Source organism: Takifugu flavidus, unplaced genomic scaffold, assembly GCF_003711565.1.
Source record: "Takifugu flavidus isolate HTHZ2018 unplaced genomic scaffold, ASM371156v2 ctg916, whole genome shotgun sequence".
Taxonomy (NCBI): domain Eukaryota; kingdom Metazoa; phylum Chordata; class Actinopteri; order Tetraodontiformes; family Tetraodontidae; genus Takifugu; species Takifugu flavidus.
In genome coordinates this window covers 1-11,330 of record NW_026622526.1, presented here as the reverse complement: position 1 = coordinate 11,330, position 11,330 = coordinate 1, and the positions used below count along the sequence as shown (strand labels likewise).

The 11,330-nt window shown below is 31.2% G+C and overlaps 1 gene segment (V, D, J or C); it reads right to left on the bottom strand.

The window, feature by feature from the left end:
* Positions 1 to 290: 290 nt before the first annotated feature.
* Positions 291 to 8,685, bottom strand: LOC130521366 (T-cell receptor alpha chain constant-like). The segment is given in 5 exon segments: positions 291 to 443; positions 536 to 643; positions 724 to 768; positions 845 to 1,048; positions 8,493 to 8,685. Coding segments are annotated over 5 exon segments (372 nt in total).
* Positions 8,686 to 11,330: the final 2,645 nt, after the last annotated feature.

Genomic DNA, 11,330 nt, shown 5'->3' with positions numbered 1-11,330 from the left:
ATGATTAATAACTTTTAAACTTCACATAATGTTTCCTAAACATCCTAACCTGATGTCATAGTTTTTGTTTTAATTTTATTACAAAAAGATCAGATGCTGCTGGTCCTTGTCCAGGTCCTGGTCTAGATTCAAAAGAACAACAAGAAAGATGGGAGAGAGATAATAATTTGATGTCATTATGTTGAGAAGTCAAGACTTCTCAACATAATGTGGAAAAATGCATCATTTCATAAGTTCCTTCAGGTCAGAATTCTGATAATGGTGATGTTAAAAGAACGAGCGTGGAGATATGAGATGTGTAACTGGTTTTATTTCATCACATTTTTACTGAATAAAGCTCAAATTTTACAATCACAACTGAAATATTTACATCAGCAGTAAGAGAAGGAATTATACACATCACGTGTGACCGTCAGACCCAGCTCTGAGGTTCGGCTGATGTTCTACAAGATAAAGGAGACCATTTTCAGCTGATAAGACACCGAGAACATTGATGACACGTTGGGTTCGGGTTATCTGCTGATCTTCTACTCACACTGACTGATACGCAGACGAAGAGTCATCAGGATATTGAAGATCATTGTCTTCAGGAGGAGCACACGAAGTCCTGTGACCATCAGAGACACCAAGTTCACCAGCGGGTCTGTGGACAACAACATTGAAAAGATTGACTGTCCTGAAGACGGGGATCCGCACACTTAGAGCAGTCAGAGTTCTACGAACCGGGCTGCAGAGCATCGTCGCAGCGAACAGCTCCTTCATTCTTATCTGAAACACACGGCGACTATTGTTATCGACAGAATTCAAAAGATTGACTTTGCAGCTACAAATTATTTGTGCGCACCTTCAGGACAGCTGGTTTCCCCATCCGCGTCCTGGTCCATGAAGGCCACCTGGTTAAAGAGCGAGTCCTGAGAGATCAGGACTGCTTCAGATTGGTTGAACAATGTGTTGTTCTGAAGTTGGTGGAATCTGCTGAAACCTGTGGCCAGACATGCGCTGGTGTTTCCATGTTTCAGCTTGTAAAAGGACGGTTGGTACTGGTCCCCTGGAAACCACAAAAACACAACAGAACATATGAAAACCATCAGCTGGACGACAGAACCCAGAACCAGTACTAGGAACAATCAGTTCAAAGAACCAAGCAATATTGTACATTAAATTAATTATGTTTTATATTAAAAAGTCGCTATTTGCAGTAAATAAGTCACATTTTAAAACCATTATTGCTTTATATAACTCAAATTTTGCATGAATTAAGTATTTTGCATAAATGCAACTGTTTTACATTAAAAAGTCATATTTTGCATTATTTAAGTCATGTTTGAAATTGTTTTCCATTATTAGGTATGTTGCATGAGTAAAGTCATATTTTTCATGACTGAATTAATGTTTTATATTTATAATGAAACTTTGCTATACAAAATTAATGTTTTACATAAACTGTCCCATTTTATAGATTTATTTATTTTTTACATGACTAGTTTTTTTTTACATTAACAATGTAATGTTCGGAAAATATAAATTTAAATATAGTCATTTTTTTACATCAACCAAGCCATGTTTTGCATCAAGTGCCGTGTTTTATATTATTAAATTTATGTTTTGCAATAATAAATCCAAATGTTCAGAGAAATGCTCACACCTGTCTAAACATGAATCATCCGGTTCCGACATTCACACACTTGAAGTATTTTACCCTTTCTATGTTTTAAATTCCAAATACTTTACTTTTACATCAAAATGGAAGTTGATCTCTAAAGTTTTTCAAATGTAAAAACTTACATTTTATTAACCCTTTGGAGTCCAAACATAATTAACTAAGAAATCTTCTTGTTTTTGTTTTTTTCCCTTGATCAATTGTGAATGTTTGAATTGATTAAAAAGTCTGTTTTACTGACCATCACTGATAACCAGTTTGGTTCCTGGTCCAAATTGGAGCTTCTGGATTCCAGATTGAGTCACACAGTTTGAGAAGAGAGTAGAAAAACTCCCCACATTTATGGTTGAAAACAAAAACTGATCTGAAATTATTGATTGGTAACAGCATCTTCACATTAATGAAACAATGTTTGAACTATTAAAGGTTTTTCTATCAAACATTCCTTCAGTTGAACAGTTTTTTCTGTTTTTCAGTGAATAAGACCTATTTTGCACAAATTAAGTCACTCTTTACACTAATAAAGTTCTATTTTACATCAATAAAGTCATATTTTACATTTACAGTCATATTTTAAATTGATAGTAATATTTTGTGAATTTAAGTTATGTCTTACATTAGTTCATTTTACTTTGTCAAAGGTGTCTTTTCCATAATTGATGTCAGTTTTTGTATTAACAGTACGCTTTAAAATGACTAAAGTTGTGTTTTACATTTATAAATTCATGTTTTACATCATTTACATTGTTTGCATTATTAAAGTCATCTTGTGTATTCTTAACTCCAAATGTTCAGAAAAACACTCACAGTCATGTATTTTCAATCGTGTTCCTTGTCCAAACGTTAATTGTCCGATTCCAACATTCACACACTGACACACGTCAGAACGTGAACTCATGAACCTTCTTACTTTTTCATATGTAAAGAAATATTTTTGCTTCTTTTTTTCAGTTTCTTGAATCAAAAATCAAGTATTTTACTTTCACAATAAACTGGATATTCATCAATAGTTTTTCATATGGTGATAAAACCTTGACCGTCCAAACATTAACTCATAAATCTTTTTGTTTTTTTCTCTGATCAATGGTTAATATTTGAATTGATTTTAAAAAGTCTGTTTTACTGACCATCACTGATAACCAGTTTGGTTCCTGATCCAAATTGGAGCTTCTGCAACCCAGATCGAGTCACACAGTTTGAGAAGAGAGTAGAAAAACTCCCCACATTTATGGTTGAAAACAAAAACTGATCTGAAATTATTGATTGACAACAGCATCTTCACATTAATGAAATAATGTTTGAACTATTAAAGGTTTTTCTATCAAACATTCCTTCAGATGAAAATTTTTTTCTGTTTGTTTTTCAGTGAAGAAGTCCTATTTTGCATAAATTAAGTTACGCTTTCCACTAATAATCAGTTTTTATATTTGTTAAATCATATTTTCCATCAAAAAAGTAATATTTCACATTCACAGTCATATTTTACATTACTAAAGTCATGTTTTACATTAATTGCATTGTTCTACTTTGCATTGTTCTACTTATCCATAGTTCAATGTCTAACAGAAAAGTTAAAGTTCTCTTTTACATTTATAAAGTCAAGTTTTACCATTTGTTAATTCACATTTTCCATCAATAAAGTCATATTCCATGTTCACAGTCATATTTTACATTTCTAATGTCCGGTTTTACATTAATTGCATTGTTTTACTTTGTTAAAATTGCCTTTTCCATAGTTAATGTGATATTTTGCATAAACAAAGTCAGGTCTAACATTATTAAAGTTCTGTTTTACATTATTAAAGTCATCTTTTCATGAATAAAGTCATGTTTTAAATTACATTGCTTATGTTTACTTTCACCTTAATAGAGTTACTGTCCATGAACAAATTCATGTCATGTTTTACATTAGTTATTTTGTTCTACATTGTTAAAGGTGTCTTTTCCATAATAAATGTCAGTTTTTGCATCCACATTAAGCTTTAAAATTACTAAAGTTGTGTTTTACATTTATAAATTCATGTTTTACATTTATAAATTCATGTTTTACATCATTTACATTGTTTGCATTATTAAAGTCATCTTGTGTATTCTTAACTCCAAATGTTCAGAAAAACACTCACGGTCATGTATTTTCAGTCGCGTTCCTTGTCCAAACGTTAATTGTCTGGTTCCAACATTCACACACTGACACACGTCAGAACGTGAACGCATGAACCTTCTGACTTTTTCATATGTAAAGAAATATTTTTGCTTCTTTTTTTCAGTTTCTTGAATCAAAAACCAAGTATTTTACTATGACATTAAAGTGGATATTCATCAATAGTTTTTCATATGGTGATAAAACCTTGAACGCCCAAACATTAATAACTCATATATATTTTTGTTTTTTCTCTGATCTTAATGTGAATATTTGAATTGATTAAAAAAAGTCTGTTTTACTGACCATCACTGATAACCAGTTTGGTTCCTGATCCAAATTGGAGCTTCTGGAACCCAGATTGAGTCACACAGTTTGAGAAGAGAGTAGAAAAACTCCCCACATTTATAATGAAACAATGTTTGAACTATTCAAGGTTTTTCTATCAAACATTCCTTCAGATGAACAGTTTTTTTCTGTTTTTGTTTTTCAGTGAAGAAGTCCTTTTTTGCATAAATTAAGTCACACTTTCCACTAATAATCAGTTTTTATATTTGTTAATTCATATTTTCCATCAATAAAGTCATATTTCATGTTCACAGTCATATTTTACATTTCTAATGTCCGGTTTTACATTAATTGCATTGTTTTACTTTGTTAAAATTGCCTTTTCCATAGTTAATGTGATATTTTGCATAAACAAAGTCAGGTCTAACATTATTAAAGTTCTGTTTTACATTTATAAAGTCATGTTTTACATTATTAAAGTCATCTTTTTCATGAATAAAGTCATGTTTTAAATTACATTGCTTATGTTTACTTTCACCTTAATAGAGTTACTGTCCATGAACAAATTCATGTCATGTTTTACATTAGTTATTTTGTTCTACATTGTTAAAGGTGTCTTTTCCATAATAAATGTCAGTTTTTGCATCCACATTAAGCTTTAAAATTACTAAAGTTGTGTTTTACATTTATAAATTCATGTTTTACATCATTTACATTGTTTGCATTATTAAAGTCATCTTGTGTATTCTTAACTCCAAATGTTCAGAAAAACACTCACGGCCATGTATTTTCAGTCGCGTTCCTTGTCCAAACGTTAATTGTCTGGTTCCAACATTCACACACTGACACACGTCAGAACGTGAACGCATGAACCTTCTGACTTTTTCATATGTAAAGAAAAGAAATATTTTTGCTTCTTTTTTTCAGTTTCTTGAATCAAAAACCAAGTATTTTACTATGACATTAAAGTGGATATTCATCAATAGTTTTTCATATGGTGATAAAACCTTGAACGCCCAAACATTAATAACTCATATATATTTTTGTTTTTTCTCTGATCTTAATGTGAATATTTGAATTGATTAAAAAAAGTCTGTTTTACTGACCATCACTGATAACCAGTTTGGTTCCTGATCCAAATTGGAGCTTCTGGAACCCAGATTGAGTCACACAGTTTGAGAAGAGAGTGGAAAAACTCCCCACATTTATAATGAAACAATGTTTGAACTATTCAAGGTTTTTCTATCAAACATTCATTCAGATGAACAGTTTTTTTCTGTTTGTTTTTCAGTGAAGAAGTCCTTTTTTGCATAAATTAAGTCACACTTTCCACTAATAATCAGTTTTTATATTTGTTAATTCATATTTTCCATCAATAAAGTCATATTTCATGTTCACAGTCATATTTTACATTTCTAATGTCCGGTTTTACATTAATTGCATTGTTTTACTTTGTTAAAATTGCCTTTTCCATAGTTAATGTGATATTTTGCATAAACAAAGTCAGGTCTAACATTATTAAAGTTCTGTTTTACATTATTAAAGTCATCTTTTTCATGAATAAAGACATGTTTTAAATTACATTGCTTATGTTTACTTTCACCTTAATAGAGTTACTGTCCATGAACAAATTCATGTCATGTTTTACATTAGTTATTTTGTTCTACATTGTTAAAGGTGTCTTTTCCATAATAAATGTCAGTTTTTGCATCCACATTAAGCTTTAAAATTACTAAAGTTGTGTTTTACATTTATAAATTCATGTTTTACATTTATAAATTCATGTTTTACATCATTTACATTGTTTGCATTATTAAAGTCATCTTGTGTATTCTTAACTCCAAATGTTCAGAAAAACACTCACGGTCATGTATTTTCAGTCACGTTCCTTGTCCAAACGTTAATTGTCTGGTTCCAACATTCACACACTGACACACGTCAGAACGTGAACGCATGAACCTTCTGACTTTTTCATATGTAAAGAAATATTTTTGCTTCTTTTTTTCAGTTTCTTGAATCAAAAACCAAGTATTTTACTATGACATTAAAGTGGATATTCATCAATAGTTTTTCATATGGTGATAAAACCTTGAACGCCCAAACATTAATAACTCATATATATTTTTGTTTTTTCTCTGATCTTAATGTGAATATTTGAATTGATTAAAAAAAGTCTGTTTTACTGACCATCACTGATAACCAGTTTGGTTCCTGATCCAAATTGGAGCTTCTGGAACCCAGATTGAGTCACACAGTTTGAGAAGAGAGTAGAAAAACTCCCCACATTTATAATGAAACAATGTTTGAACTATTCAAGGTTTTTCTATCAAACATTCCTTCAGATGAACAGTTTTTTTCTGTTTTTGTTTTTCAGTGAAGAAGTCCTTTTTTGCATAAATTAAGTCACACTTTCCACTAATAATCAGTTTTTATATTTGTTAATTCATATTTTCCATCAATAAAGTCATATTTCATGTTCACAGTCATATTTTACATTTCTAATGTCAGGTTTTACATTAATTGCACTGTTTTACTTTGTTAAAATTGCCTTTTCCATAGTTAATGTAATATATTGTATAAACAAAGTCAGGTCTACCATTATTAAAGTTCTGTTTTACGTTTATAGTCATGTTTTACATTATTAAAGTCATCTTTTTCATGAATAAAGTCATGTTTTTAATTACATTGCTTACGTTTACTTTCACCTTAATAGAGTTACTGTCCATTAACAAATTCATGTCATGTTTTACATTAGTTATTTTGTTCTACATTGCTAAAGGTATCTTTTCCATAATTAATGTCAGTTTTTTCATTAACAGTAAGCTTTAAAATTACTAAAGTTGTGTTTTACATTTATAAATTCATGTTTTGCATCATTTACATTGTTTGCATTATTAAAGTCATCTTGTGTATTCTCAAATTTTCAGAAAAACACTCACGGTCATGTATTTTCAATCGTGTTCCTTGTCCAAACGTTAATTGTCCGGTTCCAACATTCACACACTGACACACGTCAGAACGTGAACTCATGAACCTTCTTACTTTTTCATATGTAAAGAAATATTTTTGCTTCTTTTTTTCAGTTTCTTGAATCAAAAATCAAGAATTTTACTTTCACAATAAACTGGATATTCATCAATAGTTTTTCATATGGTGATAAAACCTTGACCATCCAAACATTAACTCATAAATCTTTTTGGTTTTTTTTTCTGATCAATGGTTAATATTTGAATTGATTTTAAAAATAGTCTGTTTTACTGACCATCACTGATAACCAGTTTGGTTCCTGATCCAAATTGGAGCTTCTGGGTTCCAGATTGAGTCACACAGTTTGAGAAGAGAGTAGAAAAACTCCCCACATTTATGGTTGAAAACAAAAACTGACCTGAAATTATTGATTGATAACCGCATCTTCACATTAATGAAATAATGTTTGAACTACTGGTATGAAAGGTTTTTCTATGAAATATTCCTTCAGGTGAACAGTTTTTTCTGTTTTTGTTTTTCAGTGAATAAGACCTATTTTGCACAAATTAAGTCACTCTTTACATTAATAAAATCAAGTTTAACATTTGTTAAATCATATTTTCATCAAAAAGTCATATTTCAGGTTCACAGTCATATTTTCCATGACTAAAGTCATGTTTTACATTAATTGCATTGTTCTACTTTGTTAAAATTGCCTTTTCCATAGTTTTCATCGTGCCATGTCTAACATTATTAAAGATAAAGCTCTGTTTTACATTTATAAAGTTATGTTTTATATTAATTGCTTTATTTTACATTGTTAAAGTCTTTTTCATCATTAAAGTCTTTTGAATTCCATTGTTTAAGTTTTATTTCACCTTAATAGTGATACTGTGCATTAATAAAGTCACGTTTAACATTAGTAAAAATGTGTTTTACATTAATAAAGTCAGGTTTTGTATAAATTATACTGTCACATTAATAAATTTGTCTTTTCCCATCATCTGCCATTTTGTTGAGAATGTTACGTTACTTCATGTATCTGAAGTTACTTCACTTGTTTTTACATTTAGTCATGATTTTTGATGAAGCTCAGATGTAAAATCGTTTCTGTCTGATGTTCGTTGGCATGTGAATCACCGTTAACGCACTTTAAAACCTCTCAGAATATTACAGACTTACTTGATTCCACCAACACTTTAGTCCCAGAAGCAAAACTGAGTTTATCTCCTCCGTATGAAGACACACAACAAACCACTTGAGTACAAAATCAGTTCCTGTGCTGAAGTCTGAACCAGAACAAATATGAAAACACACCATGTCTCCATCTTTATGACTACAAATATTCATGCAGAGGAGCCTGTGGAGTCACGGCCTCATTGAAATCCAAATAATAATCATTGTAATCATAATCTTCTGAACAATAAGTGGACTTACTGTCTCGGACCATCACTTTGACCCCCTTCCCAAACAAGAACTTCCACCCTCCTGAGCCAGACACACATTCATTCTTCCTTTGACACAAACTGAACAAGTCTGCTGCTCATTTCACTGCTGCTCTTCATCAACCAACACTCAACCATCTGTCCATCTGTCCCTCCATCCATTTGTGAGGACAGAGAACAGGACACTTTGTTTCTGCCAAAGCTCGTTAACGACAGTGTGACAGAAACCGATTATATGAGGGAAAACTCACTGTTGTTAACGGAAAGTCTGATTCCATTTCCAAACAGGATTGTATTGATTCCAGATGAATCACACAATTGTTCAGCTCTGAACAAGAACTGTCAAACAATTACAGGTGGAAAGATGTGAACTGGCTTTTTATGGAGTATAACTTTGGTTTTTATATGTTATACTGTCTTATCAGTCACCTAAGACTTTTAAGACATACACTTACAAAGTTATAAAATAAGTTTTCTAATTTACTTTGAAGACAAATTTACTTTTGTCTTCCAGTTATCTGAAATAACCATCATGATTAATACAATCACAAGGTCTGCAGAAAAATCCCAGTTTAACGTAAAAACTGATTTAGTCTTTGCAGAAATGCTGGAATATTTAGCTGTTTAGAATATACGTCTTTTATGTTTTAGTCTCTTTTTTCTCGGAGCAGCAATAAGTTGATTTTTCATTTTCTTCATCGATAGTTTGGATTTTAAAAGCAGAAGTTTGTCAGATCTGATTTTTGTACTTACTGCTCTGGATTTGGACTCTGGTTCCATCTCCAAACACAAGTTTAATATTTCCAGAAGTCACACAGTGAATTCAACGTGAGCAAAAACCCGCTACAGCAGCTTTGATCTCAGAACGAGCAGAAAGTTCTGACAGCAGAATACCGAAACGTCAGAGGTAAATTATATGAACCTGTTTTTAATCGGCCTGTTTTCTAAAATTTTAGCAGAAGGAAACAAAATGTTCCCCGGGTCAATTATTTAAAATGTGACTGACCCCGGAGTCACAACTTACTGGTTTCAATGGTTAATCTGGTTCCAGGTCCAAACACCAGTTTAGTTCCTGTTCCAGTATTCACACGACGTGACGGAGCCTGACAAAAACCACATAAACGCCTGCTGCTGCTGGAGTCACGCGTGTGCAAACATGGTTGGTTTTGTCATGAAAAAACTGTCTAATCCCAGTGTTCCCAGTGGTCATCAGACCACAACCAACGACTCATGTCAAACAATTCAAAACAAGCACAAATACTGATCAATAATCAATCAATAATGTGTTAAACAGTAATTAATAATAAGGCAGAGATTAACACGCAAATTAAAACAGTCAGTCAGTTAGTTAAATTGATTTTAAAAAGTCTGTTTTACTGACCATCACTGATAACCAGTTTGGTTCCTGGTCCAAATTGGAGCTTCTGGGTTCCAGATTGAGTCACACAGTTTGAGAAGAGAGTAGAAAAACTCCCCACATTTATGGTTGAAAACAAAAACTGATCTGAAATTATTGATTGACAACAGCATCTTCACATTAATGAAACAATGTTTGAACTATTAAAGGTTTTTCTATCAAACATTCCTTCAGATGAAAATATTTTTCTGTTTATGTTTTTCAGCGAAGAAGTCCTATTTTGCATAAATTAAGTTACGCTTTCCACTAATAATCAGTTTTTATATTTGTTAAATCATATTTTCCATCAAAAAAGTCATATTTCACATTCGCAGTCATATTTTACATTACTAAAGTCATGTTTTACATTAATTGCATTGTTCTACTTATCCATAATTCAATGTCTAACATAAAAGTTAAAGTTCTCTTTTACATTTATAAAGTCAAGTTTTACCATTTGTTAATTCATATTTTCCATCAATAAAGTCATATTTCATGTTCACAGTCATATTTTACATTTCTAATGTCCGGTTTTACATTAATTGCATTGTTTTACTTTGTTAAAATTGCCTTTTCCATAGTTAATGTGATATTTTGCATAAACAAAGTCAGGTCTAACATTATTAAAGTTCTGTTTTACATTTATAAAGTCATGTTTTACATTATTAAAGTCATCTTTTCATGAATAAAGTCATGTTTTAAATTACATTGCTTATGTTTACTTTCACCTTAATAGAGTTACTGTCCATGAACAAATTCATGTCATGTTTTACATTAGTTATTTTGTTCTACATTGTTAAAGGTGTCTTTTTATAATAAATGTCAGTTTTTGCATCAACAGTAAGCTTTAAAATTACTAAAGTTGTGTTTTACATTCATAAATTCATGTTTTACATCATTTACATTGTTTGCATTATTAAAGTCATCTTGTGTATTCTCAAATGTTCAGAAAAACACTCACGGTCATGTATTTTCAGTCGTGTTCCTTGTCCAAACGTTATTTGTCTGGTTCCAACATTCACACACTGACACACGTCAGAACGTGAACTCATGAACCTTCTTACTTTTTCATATGTAAAGAAATATTTTTGCTTCTTTTTTTCAGTTTCTTGAATCAAAAATCAAGAATTTTACTTTCACAATAAACTGGATATTCATCAATAGTTTTTCATATGGTGATAAAACCTTGACCATCCAAACATTAACTCATAATCTTTTTGGTTTTTTTTTCTGATCAATTGTTAATATTTGAATTGATTTTAAAAAGTCTGTTTTACTGACCATCACTGATAACCAGTTTGGTTCCTGATCCAAATTGGAGCTTCTGGGTTCCAGATTGAGTCACACAGTTTGAGAAGAGAGTAGAAAAACTCCCCACATTTATGGTTGAAAACAAAAACTGATCTGAAATTATTGATTGACAACAGCATCTTC